The sequence below is a fragment of the Balaenoptera borealis genome (assembly GCF_965194805.1).
Source record: "Balaenoptera borealis genome assembly, chromosome: 2".
Classification (NCBI taxonomy): Eukaryota; Metazoa; Chordata; class Mammalia; order Artiodactyla; family Balaenopteridae; genus Balaenoptera; species Balaenoptera borealis.
This window is the reverse complement of record NC_138867.1, coordinates 100,035,439-100,056,541: the sequence shown is the minus strand read 5'-3', so window position 1 is coordinate 100,056,541 and position 21,103 is coordinate 100,035,439. Positions and strand designations below refer to the sequence as shown.

At 39.7% G+C, this 21,103-nt stretch overlaps 1 protein-coding gene and 1 long non-coding RNA gene across 11 annotated transcripts in view; one reads left to right on the top strand and one right to left on the bottom strand.

Annotated features, from left to right (window-relative positions):
* The window catches only part of HSD17B4 (hydroxysteroid 17-beta dehydrogenase 4), a 244,086-nt gene that overhangs the window by 71,056 nt on the left and 151,927 nt on the right, over positions 1-21,103 (bottom strand). For 4 of the 10 annotated variants that reach the window (XR_014239448.1, XR_014239449.1, XM_082376251.1 and 1 more), the window contains exon 24: positions 8,842-8,942. The exons of 3 other annotated variants lie outside the window; for them this stretch is intronic. Coding sequence is in view for 2 of the 7 variants with exons in the window: in XM_082376251.1 (XP_082232377.1) it covers positions 8,850-8,942 (93 nt within the window). In the remaining 5 variants the exon portion in view is untranslated. Of the gene's footprint in view, positions 1-8,841; positions 8,943-18,122; positions 19,890-21,103 lie in introns of those variants that run through there. 3 more of the 10 variants (XR_014239450.1, XR_014239451.1, XM_082376253.1) reach the window with 1 other exon arrangement.
* Positions 1-21,103, top strand: part of LOC309622617 — a 620,423-nt gene that overhangs the window by 556,097 nt on the left and 43,223 nt on the right. The gene's annotated exons all lie outside the window — the stretch shown is intronic.

Here is a 21,103-nt window from a genome sequence, read left to right as displayed (position 1 = left end):
ATCTTGAGAAAGAAGAACAAAACCGGAGGTATCATGCTCCCTTATTCCAAGCCATACTACAAAACTATAGTAATCAAAACAGTCTAGTACTGCCACAAAAACAGACACACACATCAATGGAACTGAATGGAGAGTCCAGAAATGAACCTACATTTATAAGAACAATTATTCTACAATAAAGGAGGCAAGAAAATATGATGGGAAAAGATAGCCTCTTAAATAAATGGTGTTGGAAAAGCTGGACAACTGCATGCAACAAGAATTAAACTGGACTACTTTCTCACACCATATACAAAAATAACCTCAAAATGGATTAATGCCTTACATGTAAGACCTGAAACCATAAAACTCCCAGAAGAAAACACAGACAATATGCTCTTTGACACTGATCTTATATTTTTTGGTTATGTCTCCAAAGGCAAGGGAAACAAAGACAAAAATAAATAAAAAACAAATGGGACTACATCAAACTAAAAAGCTTTTGCACAGCAAAGAAAACTATCAACAAAACAAAAAGGCAGCCTACTGAATAGGAAAATATATTTGCAAACAATATATCTGACAAGGGGTTAATATCCAAAATATACAGAGAACTCATGCAACTCAACATCAAAAAAACAAATAACCCAATTAAAAAAATGGGCAGAGCATCTGAATAGACATTTTCCCAAAGGAGAGAAACAGATGGCCGACAGACACATGAAAAGATGCTCAACACCACTTATCATCAGGGACATGCAAATCAAAACCACAATGCAATACCACCACATACCTGTCAGAATGGCTATCATCAAAAAGATAACAAATAACATGTAACGGCAAGGATATGGAAAGGGAATCCTCACACCTCATTGGTGGGACTGTAAATTGGTGCAGCCACTATGGAAAACAGTATGGAGTTTCCTAAAGAAATTAAAAATAGAACTACCATACAATCCAGCAATTCCACTTCCGGGTATTTATCCAAAGAAAACAAAAACACTGATTTGAAAAGATATATGCACTCCAATGTTTATTGCAGCATTATTTAAAATAACCAAGGTATGGAAGCAACCTAAGATAAACATAGACAAATGTATAAAGAAGATGTGGAATATTACAAAATTATAATGGAATATTCCTCAGCCATAAAAAAATTAAATCTTGTCATTTGCAACAGCATGGATGGACCTAGAAGGTATTATATTAAGTGAAATAAGTTAGAAAGAGAAAGACAAATACCACCTGATCTCACTTATATGTGGAATCTAAAAAACAAAAACAAACAAAACAAAATGAAAACAGAATCATACACACAGAGAACAAACAGGTGGTTGCCAGAAGGAGGGGTGGGGAGGTGAAGTAGGTGTAGAAGATAAGAGGTACAAACCTCCAGTTATATAATATATAATATATAAGCCACAGGAATATAATATACAGCATAAGGAATATGGTTAGTAATATTGTAAAAAGTTTGTACATGTACAGATGGCTACTAGAGTTATGGTGATCATTTTATAATGTATGCAAATGTCAAATTATTATGTAGTAACCTGAAACTAACATAATAGCATACATCAATTACGTTTCAATTTAAAAAAAAGGTTTTCCAGATATGAAAATAAAGTGGGCCAAAAACTACTTGTTGCCTACAAAATACCTATTCTTTTCTTCTTTCTCAGTAGCAGAATTCAATTTTGTTGGGACTGTGATACGTTCAGCTAAAACAAAAATCATTTCCCCACCTCCCTTGTGGTTGCTATAGTTATACGACACAGTTCTGGCCTAAGAAATGAAAACAGTAAAATTTCCTAAAAGAAAAACGGAATCAGTTGGTAGTGCTGCATTCTGCTGAAGCATGGGCACAGTGCTGAGATGCTGGAGGTGGGAGCACCATTCTACAGCCTCGAGTAAATAGAAGGGAAGATGTTGCCATTTGCAACAACATGGATGGATCTGGATCCATGTTGTGCTAAGTGAAATAAGTCAGACAGAGAAAGACAATACTGTATGATATCACTTATATGTGGAACCTAAAAAATACAACGAACTAGTGAATATAACAAAAAAGCAACAGGTTCACAGATACAGAGAACAAACTAGTGGTTACCACTGGGGAAAGGGAAGGCGGAGGGGCAATATAGGGGTAGGGGACAAAGAGGTACAAACTGTTATGTATAAAGTAAGCTACAAGGACCTAGAGATAATCATACTAAGTGAAGTAAGTCAGACAGAGGAAGACAAATATCATATGATATCACTTATATGTGGAATCTAAAAAAAATGATACAAATGAACTTATTTGCAAAACAGAAACAGACTCATAGACTTTGAAAACAAACCTATGGTTACCAAAGGGGAAAGGAGGGGGAGGGATAAATTAGGAGGTTGAGGTTAACATATACACACTACTGTATATAAAATAATCAACAAGGACCTACTGTATCTGGAACTCTACTCAATATTCTGCAATAACCTAAATGGGAAAAGAATCTGAAAAAGAATAGATACATGTAGACGTATAACTGAATCACTTTGCTGTACACCTGAAACTAACACAACATTGTAAATCAACTATACTCCAATATAAAATTTTTTAAAAATTTTGGGACTTCCCTGGTGGTGCAGTGGTTAAGAATCCACCTGCCAATTCAGGGGACATGGGTTCAAGCCCTGGTCCGGGAGGATCCCACAGGCCGCGGAGCAACTAAGCCCGTGCACCACAACTACTGAGTCTGCACTCTAGAGCCTGCGAGCCACAACTACTGAGCCCGCGGGCCACAACTACTGAAGCCTGAGTGCCTAGAGCCCATGCTCTGCAACAAGAGAAGCCACCGCAATGAGAAGTCCGTGCACCACAGCAAGGAGTAGCCCCTGCTCACCACAACTAGAGAAAGCCCGTGTGCAGCAACAAAGACCCAATGCAACAAAGACCCAACTTATTTTAAAATAAAATAAATTTATTTAAAAAAATTCTTTTTAATGAAAAAATAAAATAAGCTACAAGGATACAACATAGGGAATATAGCCAATATATCATAATAACTATAAATGGAGTATAACCCTTAAAAATTGTGAATCACTACACTGTACAGCTGTAACATATAATATTATACATCAGCTATATTTAACTTAAAAAAAATAGTAGGGAAGGGCCAAGAGAAGTGCTGTCAGGACCTCCAGGAAGCAGACACTGAATCAGAGTTAGGAGTGCAACTCTGGCATTATTGGGAGGGTAAAGATCAAAAGTGGTATTGGAGGAGGGGTAGGGGATTGGGCCACAAAGGCCTTCAGATTTTCTGATTTGAAAATCTGACCACGCTTATGAGAGGAAAGGGGGAAGAAGGCAGTATTGAACAAGAGGAGCCTTGAATTAAGATGCAAATCTCACAAAATTTCAGCAAAGCCAACAGGAACCTCCAGAGCAGAGACTGTCCATTTGATGAATCCTATATCAGAGAGAATGGCCATGCCTCAGTGTCTTCTGCTATGCTCAGTCATTGCTTGGGGGCTGCCTGGGAAAAGTGTGGCCCTGCATCAAAAGCTGAGGCAGATCCTGAAAGCGTTGCATTTGGAGTCTCTCAAGACGGCAAATTCTTCCTTGAAGGAAGATCTAAGCAGTAGACCTGCATGGCCACCACCACAGTGAAGGTCTCAGCCCTGACATCGTTAAGCTGGGATTACTGCCGGCAACTCCCCATTTCTGGCTTCTCATTGTGTCAGGAAAATGAAACCACTAATTTATTTAGTCCTGTGTTCGGGGGTTTCAGTTCTCTGTGCTTCTATAAATTATCAACTCAGATTCCACTGGGTGAGTCTCTAGTTAACAGTAAATTAGGTGCCTGGGGAGATACATTCACCACCATTCCAGGCTATGAGAGCTCTAGTCAATGGAACAACAGCCTGGGTGCAATGCTGTCACCAGGCAAATATGAGCACCAGTTTCCAGGAGAATTTTAGTGACAACAACTTGAATAATTGTTTGCAAAAAACAGAAATATTAGGCTTAATGAGTGTCTGCTTGGGGGGCTGATGTTCGGGCATTAGTGTAAGAATTTTCAGATAGCTACTCACATCAAAGAAATTACTGTTTTCTTACTTCTGGATTCTTAACCGCATTGTCAGTGCTTGAAATGCTAGAAGTTTGACTTCCAGATAGCCTTAGGAAGCACACTTTTATCTCTCTGGACTTCAAATCCCTCTTTACAAAACGAGGAGGTTGATTATGTACCACTGCAAGTATTTAAAACAGAGGGGATTGAAGGCACAGAATGGGTAACACAGGTCATGGAGAAGCTGAGAGTCGAACAGGTGATGATGCCATAACCCAGATATTAGCAACAACAGGAAGCCAATACCACCTTTAGGGTGGAGAACAAAGAGAAGAGGTGGTACTGCTGGAACTCAGGACAATCCATCAGCCAACAAAGCCTGAAGCACGCAGAGCCTGTACAGTGGGAGCTGGAGCCACGTGATAAATTCACCTGCTGCCAGAGCATCAGCCCAAGGCAGAGGGAGGAGGGAAAATACCCTGGCTTCTCCCAACCTCCCTTGGGGATCTCACCAGTGCCTCCACTGGCTAAAGTCAGTGAGAAGCTAGCAAACACAAGACTTTGGTAAACCACAGCCTTCGTGGGTCAGCCCCTCCATGATAGAGAACACAGCAGCAGAAGGACAAAAAAAAAAGGAACTCAGGCAGAGCAGGTCCAAGACCATCATAGTCTAGATCAAAGGCATCTACATTTTTTCAGAAGTAGGTCACAAGAAAATAAAAACATAATTGGGAAGACTGCTTGAACTGTTGATAATGGTAGCTAGAGAAGATCAATGATTATCATATAAACATGGAACTTTACTCAGAAATAAGGCAAATGTATACCAAGGCATTATTCATACTCATGATCTCTTGATTCATCAAATGGGTCTGGTGTAACTAGCTGAATTCAGATAGTTCAAAATTATATAATTAATAAAACTCATTTCCATCATATCTGCTAACATGATTCCTGCTAGCTGCCACCCATTCAGCATGAGCTAATTTGTGTGTGTGATTTTGTTTGGTGATTTTTCTTAAGTTAACCAAAAGCTCCAGGCAGCCAGGACCCAAAGGTGGGGTAGCTGCGCTGCTCTGAGGACCTCTTACTGGATGCTGGGCCAAGACACCACAATTCCTCCTAATTTAATAGTCCCCATTTCTCCAGGGTAAGAGCACCTTCCACTGAGGAAAGGCTCCCAAAAGCTTTAAGGAGGTGGTGCATCTGTCACATGGTCATGCCAACATCGTCAGCCTCCACCAGGCCAAGGGGTACTGACTCTTGCCTAGGAAGTTCTTTAAGCCTAGTTCTTACAGTCACACAAATGATTCATAAGGGAGTTCAGAACCGCTGAGAACTTCCTGGAGCCATAAACACTTATCCATCTCTAGACCTTTGGGGCACCAAACTTCTAAAATGAAATCTTTGGATGTCAAATAAAGCTAAGCCAAAAGTGAAACTCCTCATCCCCATCATCCTGGTTTGTTCTCTAGAATAGGGGTCCCCAACTGGTCCGCAGCCTGCTAGGAACCAGGCCACACAGCAGGAGGTGAGCAGCGAGCGAGCAAAGCTTCATCTGCCGCTCCCCATCGCTCACATTACTGCCTGAACCATCCCCCCCAACCCCCCGCCACCGGTCCATAGAAAAACTGTCTTCCACGAAACCGGTCCCTGGTGACAAAACGGTCGGGACCGCTGCTCTAGAAGCCTGCTGAGCACTGCATGTCAGCCAACTGTGCTGAAGGCACACAGTTGAAGCCTAGCACTTCTGTGTTTCATGAGCAGCATTTTAACGTCCCCCCCAAAAAGGATATGAGCTAAAAATGACCAACACAAACACGAGCTTGTGTTTTTCTCTATTCGCTCAAGGAAAGGGTATAATTCCATAACTACAAAGCCCCTGTTACTATCCTTCGGATTCTCCTCCTCTAAATCAAGAGTTCCAGCCAAGGGTGACATAGTAACTTCGGTTTCAGGAGGGCAATGCGATGGCTGAGTGGAGAGCATCACGTTTCAGCCTTAGCTCAATAAAGCCGACCCAGCAAAAACAGAAGCGCTTACCAGTGAGGTAACAGACAAACAAAATTTTCTTTGTGGCTTAAAAACTATACTCCCATGCACCCCATTTTAAGAATTTAGGAAAGAGTGAAGCAACCTAAATGTCCATAGACAGATGAATGGATAAAGAAATGTGATACATATATACAATGTACAATGGAATATTACTCAGCCATAAAGAAGAATGAAATAATGCCATTTGCAGCCACATGGATGGACCTAGAGATTATCATACTAAGTGAAGCAAGCCAGAGAGGGAAAGACAAATATCATATGATATCACTTATATGTGCCGTCTAAACAAAAAGATACAAATCAACTTATTTATAAAATAGAAATAGACCCACAGACATAGAAAGCAAACTTACGGTTACCAAAGGGGATGGGGGGGATAAATTAGGAGTCTGGGATTAACATGTACACACGACTATATATAAAATAGATAGGGGCTTCGCTGGTGGCACAGTGGTTAGGAATCCACCTGCCAACGCAGGGGACATGGGTTCGAGCCCTGGTACGGGAAGAGCCCACATGCTGCGGAGCAACAAAACCCGTGCGCCACAACTACTAAGCCTGCGCTCTACAGCCTGCAAGCCACAACTACTGACCCCGCGTGCTTCAACTACTGAAGCCTGCGTGCCTAGAGCCCATGCTCTGCAGCAAGAGAAGCCACTGCAACGAGAAGCCCATGCACCACAACGAAGAGTAGCCCCCACTCGCCGCAACTAGAGAAAGCCTGGGCGCAGCAACGAAGACCCAATGCAGCCAAAAATAAATAAATAAATTTATTTTAAAAAATAAACAAAAATTTAAAAAAATAGATAACCAACAAGTACCTACTGTACAGCACAGGGAGCTATACTCAATATTTTGTAATAACCTATAAGGGAAAAGAATCTGAAAAAATAGAGAGCTGAATCACTGTGCTGTACACCTGAAACTAACACAACATTGTAAATCAACTATACTTCAATTAAAAAAAAAGAATTTAGGAAGGAGTAAATATGGCCAACTGTCAGGTTAAGGAAAGAAATCCATGAAACTAGGTGGGAAAATTTATCTGAGAAGGAAATTTTTTAAAGGAAGGTATTTAAGGCAATATAAAGGTTTATCTTATTTACATTTAACATTTAATGGTTGGAAGGTTAAAGTTTGGGAACAAGAATTGCTGCTATTCGCCTAGAAGCAAATGATTATATTTTAAAGAACTTTACCCTCTCACAGGTCTTTGAGGAGACCTGTCATAATGTCAAGCCCTGATCTTTTTCTTGAAAGGAGGCAAGAGACATAAGAATTAACTCTATAGAATGGCACTGTGTCCAGTGCTCTCAGGGCAGCTAAAAAGAAGGAAAGAGCAGACAGCGAGTCTGAAAAGGACAGAGGGGAAGGGGCATCTCAGATTTCAAGATAAGTTCACTTGACAGAAAAACAGGATGTAGACTCTGTGATGAGGGGACTTCAGGTCATTACCTCTATTACAGGCTGGGGTCCTGCAGTTGATTCCTCTCTCTCTCTCTCTCTCTCTCTCTCTCTCTCTCTCTCTGCCCTTATGCCCTTCCTCCACCCAACCTTATCTTTTCTCTGCAGGAAGCAGATAATTAACAAGCGCCCCTAAATGGAGGCCCCTGTAATCATTCCTTAATGTGTTTTCCAACTAAGTTAACAAGAATCTGGGGCTTTTTAAACCAGTTCAACATATGGGCCCAAAAAAAGAAAATTTACACTTACGGCTACTGTCAATGGCCTTTCCACAGTTAAATGTGTTTTCTTCAATCTTGTGCTACTATTTAAAATAGCCAGTTCTACAGAAAACTGTCCCTCTGGAGAAAGTGCTGTGGTTTCCAGTGTGTGAGGGCAACAGAGCACTTTAAGGCAACTGATCTCAAAGGGAGCAAAACACACCAGCACCCAAAAGGAAGAGGGGCCACAGAAGCGGCAGCCATCTGTCTTCCACAAAGATGTTCTGGGTGGACACAGGGGAGAGCTTAGTTGAAAGAAAACATGGGGAGGAAAAGGAGGTCAGCATCAAAAAGCACCTAAGCACCCACTCGATACCAAATAGGAAGTTAAAGTAATATCATTTCCAAGATGAAAGGAAGAGTTTTAGGTTGTCAGACCCAACTTTCTTAACTTTAATTTTTTTTCTACAGTAGACTCTCACAGCTCTGGGGGCACGTTGGAATCACCTGGGGAGTTTTAAGCTTTAAAGCTGATGTCTGCTCCCATGTGGAACCAATTAAAGAAGACTAAATGAGGGAAAGGGGCAAGCACAGGGAGCTTTAAACAACTCCCCAGATGATTCTAATGTGACAGGAGGGTCGAGATCCACGGGACTCCACCATCCCCCCCTTGATCAAGCAGCCACACTCGGAACATCTCCACTGACAAGGAATTCACTACCCTCCATGGAAACCCATTCCATGTTGAGACCATTCTGATTTTTCAAAGTTTTCCCTACGTTTAAGTTAAACCTGCGTTTTGTACCATCCCTCAATTTGTCCTTGTTCTGCCCAGAAGCACCATGGAAATCTACCCAATACGTATATCAAATTCTGGAATGATACAAACCTGGAGAGCTTCTTTGATAGCACAATTGACAGGCTGAGGGCAAACTGAACAAAATGAAATCCAACAGGTATCCACAACCTTTTTTCCTTGGGGCTAAGAAAGTATAGCACGAGGATGGGAGAGAAAGGGCGTTCGTTAGCAGCAGGAGTTACATGATAGATTTCTGGGGTAGGGATGGAGGGCTGGGGGGCAAGAACTCCACCTGAGTCATCAGGGTGACATGGCTTCAGAAACCCCTCGTGCTCTCCCAGGCTGCATCCATTGACGTGAGATCTCCAGAAGAGGGTTAATCAGGAGACACACCTGTAGGAGAGAATACGTGACCACGCTTCAAAAGCGATAGAGAAAAACAGAAATGAACCCAACAGTGAAAAACTTTTCAAGGTTCAAATAAAGAACTGGTAGGGGGAAGGCGGATGAAAAAGAAAGCATTAAAGCGAGGAAGAGGAAACCAGCATTTGAGTATATACTCTGTGCCAGCTGCCCTACATATATCACTTCAGATAATCATCAAGACAGCCTCTGATACATATAACTGTTTCACTTTGTTATACAGCAGAAACTAACACAACATTGTAAAGCAATTAAACTCCAATAAAGACGTTAAAAAAAAAAAAAAAAGACAGCCTCTGAAGTTACCTATTTAATGAGAAGATATTTACAGAGCCTCAAGGGATAAAACTAGAAAGAAAGGGTGGGTTTGGAGCTTTAAAAAAGACAGATACCTTCATTTTTTTTTGCTTTCCTTTTCTTTTTGGGTCTCCTTGGAAGACTGAGATTACAGGCCTCAGTTGGTGGGACTCAGTTTATTGGTCCACACAGACTCTTCTCTTATTTATTCATTAACTCCTTTGTCTCTTCACATGTATATTTGTAAATCCCCATGGCCTACCAGCATTTCTCTGCCTCTTCATAAACAATGTATATTCTTTTATTTGCATATGTTCTTGTAAAATTTTGTATGTATTCTGTAAATTTTCTTTTCCCATACTTCACCACTTTCCACTAGAGTTTGTACCTCTTTCTTGTTAATTTGCAATAGTTTTCAGGTATCAGTCCCTTGTTGGCATTAGCACTTTATTTATAATGTCTGTTAACATTCTAATCATTGTATCAACAATAACATTGCCCAGGTGTAATCGAAATCAACTTTTTTTTTAAAGATTTCACATTTGAGGATTTAGTTAATAAATCCTTCCCCACCTTAAGATCACAAAGAAATTGTACATTTTCTTCTAATAACTGTATAGTTTAAACTTTCACATTTAGGTCTTTCATTCATCTGGAATCTGCCTTTGTATATAGTGTTATAACAAGGTCAATCTTATTCTTCTCTGTATAATGTGCCTGTTCATCCAGTAGTGTACTACACAATCCTTCCTTTCCCCATTGACTTGTGGTGCCACCTTTACGATATATTAATTTCCAATCAATATACAAATCACATTGAGCTCTCTATTCTGTTCCATTGATCGATTTGTCTGTCCTTGTACCAATATCACACTGTTTTCATTACTATGGCTTTGTAGCATGTCTTAATATCTGCCAGGGAATGTTATTCCGTTTACTTTTCTTTTGCAAGCTTGGCTTACTATGAAAAAGTTCGGGAGATCGGCTGTACAACATTCTGCTTATAGTTAGCAATACTGTACCGTACATTTGTTAGGAGCATAGCTCTCATGTGTTTACAATTTTTAAAAAGATATTGGGGGCTTCCCTGGTGGCGCAGTGGTTGAGAATCTGCCTGCCAATGCAGGGGACACAGGTTCGAGCCCTGGTCTGGGAAGATCCCACATGCCGCGGAGCAACTAGGCCCGTGAGCCACAACTACTGAGCCTGCGTGTCTGGAGCTTGTGCTCCGCAACGGGAGAGGCCGCGATAGTGAGAGGCCCGCGCACCGCGATGAAGAGTGGCCCCCGCTCGCCGCAACTAGAGAAAGCCCTCGCACAGAAACGAAGACCCAACACAGCCAAAAATAAAAAATAAATAAATTAAGAAGCTTTCATTTAAAAAAAAAAAAAAAAGATTGGTTTACTATTTGTGGACTTTCATTATTCTGTATAAATGTTCAAGTAAAGGCTATCAAATTCATCAAAAAATCCAAATAGAATTTTTATCAGGATTGAATTGAACTTATAGATAATTTAGGGAAAATTGCCATCTTCATTATATTAGTCATTTCATCCAAGAGCATGAAATGTTTCTCCATTTATTCAGATCATCTTCTATGCCTTTTCTTTACATTTTAATTTTTTCCCCATAGAGCATGTGCATGGTCTTGGATAAATTAACTCCTAGATACAGTCTGTCTTGCAGAAATTCCTACATGTGGACTGACAGACAAATGATATCAGTATAACAGAGAAGCCTCTGGCTAATATGGGATTTTCCCAACACCCTTCATATCCTGTGCTATCCAGCCACAGCAGCTGTATGCTAAACAGCTAACCCAGCTGCCATTGGCTCCTCCAATCAAGACCCTTCACTATCTTGGTCTGTCCTTCATCTGCTTCAAGTCCCCAGTGTGTGGTAGCCAGTACCTCCCTAGACCTCAGTCTTTAACCTTAGCACCACAGATAGATCAGAAGACCCTGTTTCTTCCCAGCCAGTTGTTTACCTTCCCAGTCGGGCGGCTCAAGCAGGTCTTGTTCTCAGGGAGCGCCCCAGGGAAGCAGATTTCAACTCAGACCAAGGAAGGGCTTTCTCACCCAGCTGCCCTAGGAGGGAGTGGTGCAGTCCCTTCTCTCTGCCTCAGTTTCCTCTAATCAGGAGGTCCTGGTGTGACTTTGAGTCTCCACATACCAGCCGAGGTCTCTAATCCTGAGTACACGGAGCTCTCGTCTGCTGGGGAGGTTGAGGAAGAAGGGAGCGGGAAGAACCTGGCACCTTGGTGGCACATCTTTGGACTCAGTGGGCAAAGGCCAGGCTCCAATGTCTGCCCAGGGCTGAGGCAGCCGCCCCTCCTGGCAGAGGGTGCGCTCACAGACACACTGTGAAGCTTAGTTCTTACTCTGGGTCCATAAGATGAGTCAGGCAGTTTTTCTTCTCTTCCATTGTCTGGAATATCCAGTGTAGGTTAGAAAACAACTGTTTCTTGAAAGTTTCTTAGAATTTACCTGTAAAACAATCTAAGCCTGGGGTTCCAGGGAGGGGAAGTTGTTAAATGCCATTTCAATTGATTTCATATGTACGATTCTATTTAAGTTTTCTATATTTGTGCTAGTTGTGACATTTTATATTTTTCAAGGAATGTATCCACTTCATCTACATTTTGAGTTCACTCACATAGTCATTCACAGTAGAGAAAAAGCCAAAATTGGATAAGTAGAATGTAAACATTAGAAATTAGCCATGTAAATGAAGAGATGTTTAATTGTGAGACTAAATGAAATGTCCAGGACGAGCTTCTATAACCACGGACCGAGAGTTGCAGAGCTGCACAGTTCAAATTCATCCTGGCTAGCTGCATTGTGATGCCATCTAGTGGTAACTGTCCACTCGGGCTTCATTATAGACGGTAACAATGCTAGGACCCAGGCTAGCCAAAACTTCCAGGTCACTGGCAGAAATGCTAGGAATTTCCCAGTTCGCTGGTTGCCCATTGCTGCAGATTTGGGCTAAAGGGACTCCTTCTCCCTTTGAGGCCCCTTCAAAGATTGCTGTTGCCCCCCAACCCTACCCTCACACCCCCAACATGGCCCTCTCAGAAAAGATAAAACCTTAAGCCCACAGCCATTTGAGAACACGGGCAGGATACGTCATCATTCCTGATATATCAAGCTCATACTACTGTGAGATGTTTCTCTAATCTTTTATTATTTTTTTTAATATTCCTGTTGTATCTGTATTTATTTGACCATTCTCTTTCTGTATCATATTTAATTTTATCGACCTTCTTTTTCCTCGACATTTTTGTTAGAGTTTGTCAATCTCATTTATCTAGTCAAAGAAACAGCCTTTGATTTTGTTAATTTTTCTATTGCTTTATTGAGCTATAAAGGGTTTTTTTTATTAGTATATAATTCATATACCATCAAACTCATCCTTTTTAAAGTGTACAATTCACTGGTCTTTTAGTATATTCACAAGAATGTGCAACAATTATCACTATTTAATTTCAGAACATTTTTGTTACCCCAAGAGGGCACCCATACACATTAGTCATCATTTTCCATTTCCTTCTTTTGCTCACTGATCTGTTTTATGTCTCCATAAATTTCCTATCCTGGATCAATCACATAAATGGAATCATGCAATATGTAGCCTTTTATGGCTGACTTCTTTCACTCAGCATAACGTTTTAAAGGTTTACCCACGTTGTAGCAGATATCAGTGCCTCTTCATTTTTATGGTGGAATATTATTCCATTGCAGGCATATAGCATATTTTGTTCATCCATTCATTAGTTGATGGACATTTGAGTTTCTACTTTTGGGCTATTATGAATTATACTGCTACGAACATTCATGTACAAGTTTTTGTGTGGACATATGTTCTCAGTTCTTCCGAGTATATAACTAGGAGTCAAATGGTTGGGTCATGTGATAAATCTATGTTTAACTATTTGAGGAACTGCCTAACTTTTCCACAGTGGCAACATCATTTTACATCCCCATCAGCAAAAGGAATAAGGGTTTCAATTTCTCCACATCCTAGTGGCTATGAAGGGGTATCTCCTTATGGTTTTGATTTGAATTTCCCTAATGACAAATGATGTTGAGCATCTTTTCACATGCTTATTGGCATTTGTATATCTTCTTTGGATAATGGTCTATTCAAATTCTTTGCCCATTTTTATTTGGATTATTTGTCTCTTTATTGTTGATTTGTAAGAGTTACTTATATATTCTGGATACTGGACTTTTATCCACCTCCTTTGAACAATTTCTTTGGCCAAGATTTTATGAGTAAACTCAGGGAATAGCAGCATTGAGAGGAGGCAGTAAATGAGGAATAGTGCCAGTCAGCTTACGTATGTTTTTATCAACTGTTTAGCCCATCAGGGCTCTGGCATTGCCTGGACTTTACCATCCCAGCACTGAAGATTTGGGTCTTTGATAAGATTTCTGCAATAAACCCCTATTGTTAGTCCATGATCTTGAGGATATTCCTGATCTGTCAGTACTTCATCTGTAAAATGGAGATATTATCCTTGAAGCTTCTTTTGAGGACTATATGATATAATGTATACAAACACTCGGCTTATAGTTGAAATAATAGATCCTCTTCCTCTCATTTTAACGTTTATTCCCACATTCTGCCTTCCAAAGTCTTAATCTCACATGTTCTCACTGTTTAAATACAATGAAGGTTTTCTTCCCATACTGACTTTGGCCTGCCATGGGAAGAAGTACTTTTGCCTAGTTAGATATGTATGTTAGATATATAAATATTATGTATGTATGTAGTTATCTATCGCCAGCCTTCTAGGATGACTTTATGTCCCACAAAGTTAAAAACCAGCCCTAAGTTAAAAGCTAGCCTTCTTTTCTGATTGCATTTCTGAATATGGCCTGTGGCTTATCATTTATTTCCTATAGACGTTGCTGAATGAACTTTTATCCTGAAGCTTCATTTGTTTAAAAGAATATTAACATAAAAGAATCCTCACTAGAGCTCCGAGGAACATATATTACTCCATTTTTTTCTAGACATTTAGTGGCAGAAAGCACAATAATTAAGAAGATTCAAAAGACTATTGTTTACAAAAATGACTCACGGAAACCTGATTCACAATTGATTTCTAAAACATATAATGGGAAGAATAAGTCATAGAGTGGACATATGAGGAACTGGGGAATCCTTTTTAAGTCAGTGTCTGATATACCAATCTTCTAAAAATCAATTTCAGTCTTGACCATTCTGGGATAGTTTGATAGGGAAGCTATTCAGCCAAAAAGGATGCTCAATAAGGAATCGTTAGCTCAGCATATAATATCCACACAAGGGAAGGGGTAATTTTAGAAAATTAAGAGCCCCGTATCTCAAAGGTAAGGCATTCCTAAGGTGATATTTTTAGTTTTGTATATGGTTTCTCCTTTATGCATATAAGGGTTCTCATTTTCAAAAGCCTTGGTTTGGCTTGAGGTAAAGTTTGGTTACTTTTAATTTTGTATCTTTTCCATAGCGGTGTAACTCTGTGGTCAAAAAATCTTATTCACCCTTCATATGAATGTGGCTGACTCTTTTTTTTTTTCTTTCTTTCTTTCTTTTTTTTTTTTTGAATTTTTGAATTTTATTTTATTTATTTTTTTATACAGCTTTTTCTTATTAGTTATCTATTTTATACATATTAGTGTATATATATCAATCTCAATCTCCTAGTTCATCCCACCACCACCACCCCCTGAATGTGGCTGACTCTTCCTAACATTGTCTGGAGGAAGGGTGAGAACACTATTACTATTCTGTCCACATGGTAGCCACTTAAATTCTGGTTACATTGATGAAAGAAAATATTCATAAAATTCCATATTCCCATTGGAATTCCTTATATTACCGAATGAATTGACTTTAACGTGAAGAACACGTTACACATAAAACGATTTGCAAGAGGGCCTTCATATTTAATCTTTATACCATTTGATTCACATCACAAACATGTTATATAACTGATCCAAGGCTAAAAATGACTAAAACTCCCATGACTCTTCCTGCTGATGGTTTCTCTGAGCTGGTACAGAGTTAAAAATGTAATTTCTACAAATGAAAAATTGCCTTTACTGAAATTCAACAATTTCATGGTAATTATCCATCCATATTTCCTTTTTATATGCTTTCATTTGGATAAAATTTCATTTAATATCATCAAATAAGTTTTATTTGGGGCACAGTGATTTTCATATTGTCAACTAATAACCAGTCAGGTGTGTGTCCTGGTGTTTCCCAGAATCACCCTTTTTTCCTTTTCCATTTTAAGTCAGTACTTTCCTTCTTAGTTTCAGGAATATTTTATACTGAAGAGGCAAAATATCTCCAGATTTTTAGAAAAAGAAACTTTGTTCTTAAATCTGTGGCCAACTTTAGCTGCCAAAACTCAACCTCCTATTTACTCGTTCACTACACGAGAGCTTACAAACCAAGCTCTAACCTCACCGATTCACAAAGAGTTCTGGAAATCCCACATACCTATGGGTGGGATCCACTGAAAGGATGTAGACAGGTGGCTCTCCTACTTAAGCAGGCATCAGAATCACCTGGAAACTTGTTAAAGCAAACTGCTGATTCAGTAGGTCTGATCTGGGCCCAAGAATTTGCATTTCTAGCAATTTCCTGGATGATGCTGATGCCGCTGATGCCATGACCACGATCTGAAAACCGCTGCATAAATCCCTGTGCATTAACCTCCAATCTGGAAAGATACTGACTTTTCTCAACACACACCAACTTTAAGGTTAAAAAGATTAGAAAAACAGCTAAAACCCTCAAGAATTCGTTTGCAGCCCTCACCTACTCTAGAGATCCTGGATTCCATAATCACTTGCTAAAGTCACTGCTACTGATTCTGTGGCCTTCTGGATTCTGGATCCTGGATCCTTTTCCCTTGCCAAGATTTTCAGAATTTTCCACATTCCCTCTGCTTCATTACTAGACCACTGTTGCCCTTGTCTCAGTATCACATTACTGTTACTGATCTTCTGATTCGGATAAAAGCCCAATGAAGGAAAAACTTAGCTCCTTTTCTGAAGGCAGATGCAAACTGCTCACCAGGTCATGATTTCTCTAAAGCACTTTTAAGAGTTCAACATTTATTAGCAAGTCAGTAAGTCCCTCTTCATTTTAAAACCTCTCCATACTCAGAGGGAGGGGGAAATCTGGTATTAGCCTCTCTTATTGCAAACACTTTAATAGCTCGTGAACAATTCTGAGAGGTAAAAACACGTCCTCAGTAGACTAACGACTGCAATAGAGACAGCATAAGAGCAGGAAAGGTGAGAATGTGGCTGGACTCACATCCCCTTAGAGTCATCTTAATTTACTCCTCTGCACTCCAAGCCATTTACAAGACACTTAAAACATAGCTTAGGCTCTATTAGAGTCCCTGGCACAAAGCAGGTTTACACAAAGCACTGTTTTTTTGGTCATGGAGCAAAATCATGTACTGATTACCTTATGTCTAATACTGTATGTGAGATAGTTCAGGGAGCAATCATGGGTAATCTTTATCAAAACAAAAAAAAAAAACGCTTTCTGAATGATCTTCTCACAGCTAACACAATGATTTAAGACAATGCCAAAGCATATTAACAACTACAATTAATGTATGGTAAAGAGCAAGGATTTAAAAGCACCTTGTTAATACAAGGTAAAAGCACACTGTATTAGGTATCAGAGATCACCTGTTTCACTTGTGCAGCCCAGTCTCCAGGTAACAGAGTCACAGAGGAAAACTCAGTTGTTAAAATATCCAAAATGATGTCGCCATCCTAGCACCTAAGTAGATGGAGGACACGTGTCAGCCATGCTTGCCATTGTCTGGTTCTAGCTCCCTAATTTACACTTGCCATCTCTGAACCTCTAAGGCCTCTTCCCCCGTCACATTCGGAAAAAGGAAAACCTCATACTGTAGAGCAATGAAATTGATTTCCATTGGCCAAATAGAACAGGAAGGCTTCTTGCTTCAAAAGCACACCTCAGGGGTTTCCCTCAGGGTCTTCCCTACCTCAGGCGCCAGAGGCCACAGAAGCAAGGAAGGCCTTTGTCAGTCCACACACAGACCAGAATGAGTCAGGAGCGGCCTATCCCGCTTTCCAGGCACCATCCTCACCACCTTCTTCCCCTCTCGTTAGGAAAAGCTCTCATTTCAACACTTAACACTTGTTGACTGATGAGACCTCAGGGTAAATGAATGCCAATGCTTCATCTCAACCAGGTGTTTACTTTTATATATCTTATCATGGATTAGAGATTGAAATGCTTTCTCCCCTTACGGGGATTTTAGCCTTCAGCAAGTAGATGGAGTTTGTAGGGAGCACCTAAGAACCACTTTCTGGAAATGGAGGGGAATGTGATGGGTAGGAGGCAAGAGCCACAGGACAGCAGTGCCTCAGAAACACAGCCTCAGGGACTGGAGCCCTTCTTCCCCCAGCACGAATATCTCGTGCAGTCTCAGACTGAATGCAGAGGGTTTCCTTTCCTTTCCCACCCTTTGACCCCACCCAGCCCTGCACCAAGTACTCAGATGCCAGCCTCCTAGGCTCATTTGGACACATGGGGGTGTTTCTGGTTGTCGCAAGGACTGCGGAGTAACCCTAGCATTTTCTAGACTTCCTTGCTCATCTTTTCAAACTGGGCAGAGGGGGTCGGGATCACTCTGTGTGTGCGGATCAAATGCGGTAGCTTTGCATTATGGCGTGCACGTGTATGAGGGGGATAATTTTTTTTTCCTTCCAATGTCATTGAGATATAATTGACATACAGCACTAACTACATTTAAGGTGTACAACGTAAAGATCTGCCTCTTCTTTTTTTTTTTTTTAATAATTAATTAATTTATTTATTTATTTATTTTTGGCTGTGTTGGGTCTTCGTTTCTGTGCGAGGGTCTTCTCCAGTTGTGGCAAGCGGCGGCAACTCTTCATCGCGGTGCGCGGGCCTCTCACTATCGCGGCCTCTGTTGTTGCGGAGCACAGGCTCCAGACGCGCAGGCTCAGTAGCTGTGGCTCACGGGCCCAGCTGCTCCGCGGCATGTGGGATCTTCCCAGACCAGGGCTCGAACCCGTGTCCCCTGCATTGGCAGGCAGACTCTCAACCACTGCGCCACCAGGGAAGCCCAGATCTGCCTCTTTTACATCATGAAATTATTACCACAATAAGTTTAGTGACAACCATCACCTCATATAGATACAAAATAAAAGAAAAAATTTTTTCCTTGTGATGACAACTCTTAGGGTTTACTTTAACAACTTTCATATATAACATACAGCAGTGTTAATCATATGTATCATGTTGAGCATTACATCCCTAGTACTTATTTATTTTATAACTGGAAGTTTGTACCTTGTTACCACCTTCAGATGCCCCCTCTCCTCACCCCTGCCTCTGGTAACCACAAATCTGATCTCTTATTCTATGAGTTTGTTCGGTTTTGAAGTATTATTGACCTACAGCACTGTGTTAGTTCCCATTACACAACATAGTGATTCAATATTTCTATACATTCAAAATGATCACCACAATAAGTCTAGTTGCCATCTGTCACCATACAAAGATATTACATTATTATTGACTATATTCCCCACACTGAACATTTCATACTTGTGACTCATTTATTTTGTAACTGGAAGTTCATACTTCTTAATCTCCTTCACCTATTTCTCTCATCCCCTTTCTTCCCTCCCCTCTGGCAACCACCCATTTGTTCTCTGTATCTATGATTCTGTTCCTGGTTTGCTATGTTGGTTCATTTGTCTTGTTTTTTAGGTTTCACATAAAGGGAAATCATACAGTATTTGTCTTTCTCTGTCTGACTTTTTTCACTTAGCATAATACCCTCTAGGTCCATCCATGTTGTCACAAATAGCAAGATTTCATTCTTTTTTATGGCTGAGTAATATTCCATTGTATATATATATATATACCACATATTCTTTATCCATTCATCTATTCATGGGCACTTAGGTTGCTTCCATAACTTGGCTATTGTATATAATGCTACAATGAACAGTGAAGTACATACATCTTTTTGAACTAATTTTTCATTTTCTTTGAATCACTACCCAGAAGTGGAATTGCTGTATCATACATTATTTTTATTTTTATTTTTCTGAGGAAACTCCATACTCTTTTCCATAGTGAGTGCACCAATTTCCATCCCCACCAACAGTGCAAAAGGATTCCCTTTTCTCCACATCCTCGCCAACAGTTTTTATTTGTTGTTTTTTTGACAGCCATTGTGGCCGGTGTGAGGTGGTGGTATCTCATTGTGGCTTTGATTTACATTTCCTTGTTGATTAGTGATGTTGAGCATCTTTTCATGTGTCTGTTGGCCATCTATTTGTCTTCTCTGGAAAAATTTCTATTCAGGTCCTCTGCCCATTTTTTAATTGGGTGGTTTGTTTTTTTGATATTGAATTGTATGAATTCTTTGTATATTTTGGATATTAACCCCTTATTGGATATACCATTTGCAAATATCTTCTCCCATTCAATAGTCAGTCTTTTCATTTTGTTGATAGTTTCCTTCACTGTACAAAAGCTTTTTAGTTTGATGTAGTCCCATTTGTTTATTTCTGCTTTTGTTTCCCTGGCCTGAGGAGACATATCCAAAGAAATAGTGCTAAGACCAATGTCAAAGAACATACTACCTATGTTTTCTTCTAGGAGTTTTATGGTTTTAGGTCTTACATTTAAGTTTTTAATCCATTTTGAGTTTATTTTTGTATAAGGTGTGAGAAAGTACTCCAGTTTTCCCAACACCATTTATTGAAGAGGCTGTCTTTTTCCCCATTCTATCTTCTTGCCTCCTTTGTCATAGATTAATTGCCCATATAAGTGTGAGTTCATTTCTGGGCTCTCTATTCTGTTCCATTCATCTATGTGCCTGTATTTGTGCCAGCGCAATACTGTTTTGATGACTAAAGCTTTGTAGTTTAGCTTGAACTCAGGGAGCATGATACCTCTTGTTTTGTTCTTTTTTTCTTAAGATTGTTTTGCCTATTCAGGGTCTTTTGTGTTTCTATACAAAATTTAGAATTATTTATTCCAGTCATGTGAAAAATGCCAGTGGTGTTTTAATAGGGATTTCATCAAATCTGTAGATTACCTTGGATGGTATGGTCATTTTAACAATATTAATTCTTCCAATCCATGAGCTTTTTATCATGAAAATGTTCAAATATGCACAAAAGAATAGTATAATCAACTAGCATATCACTTCAGTCCTACATGATTCAGTGTGCATTTCTATAACCTAAGAACATTTTCTTACATAAGCACAACACCACTGCTACCCTTAATAAAATTCCTTGATATCATCTAACATGCAGTCCATATTCAATCCTGAACTGGAGAGAAATATTTTTATTTTGTATGGATAGCAGGAAAACTAATAATATAGAAAAAAATGATTATAGTAATATTATTATAGATACTGAACAACTATCAAAGGGAAACAAAACTTAAAAACATTTGGTTTGTTTAGCTGTATTACAACAATACTAATTAAGGCAACTTATTCAACTGCTTGATATTTATCCTCAGTGACAACAGATCATCATAACAATTATGCATGTCATTAAATGTGCCCAGGATTACAGCTGGAATCAAATAGAATGTACACAAGTAGTACAGGAATCTGCTTGCAACTTGAAAATTGTTTACTTCGAAAGAAATAGAATTGACCTGGATAATCTGTATTCAGACCCAGGGAAGTGTAGTTGATATTAAGAGTACAAAAAAAAATTTGAACTTCATCAAACTCCTGACAACCTTCTCTCATTACCTTTACAATGATACATTATACT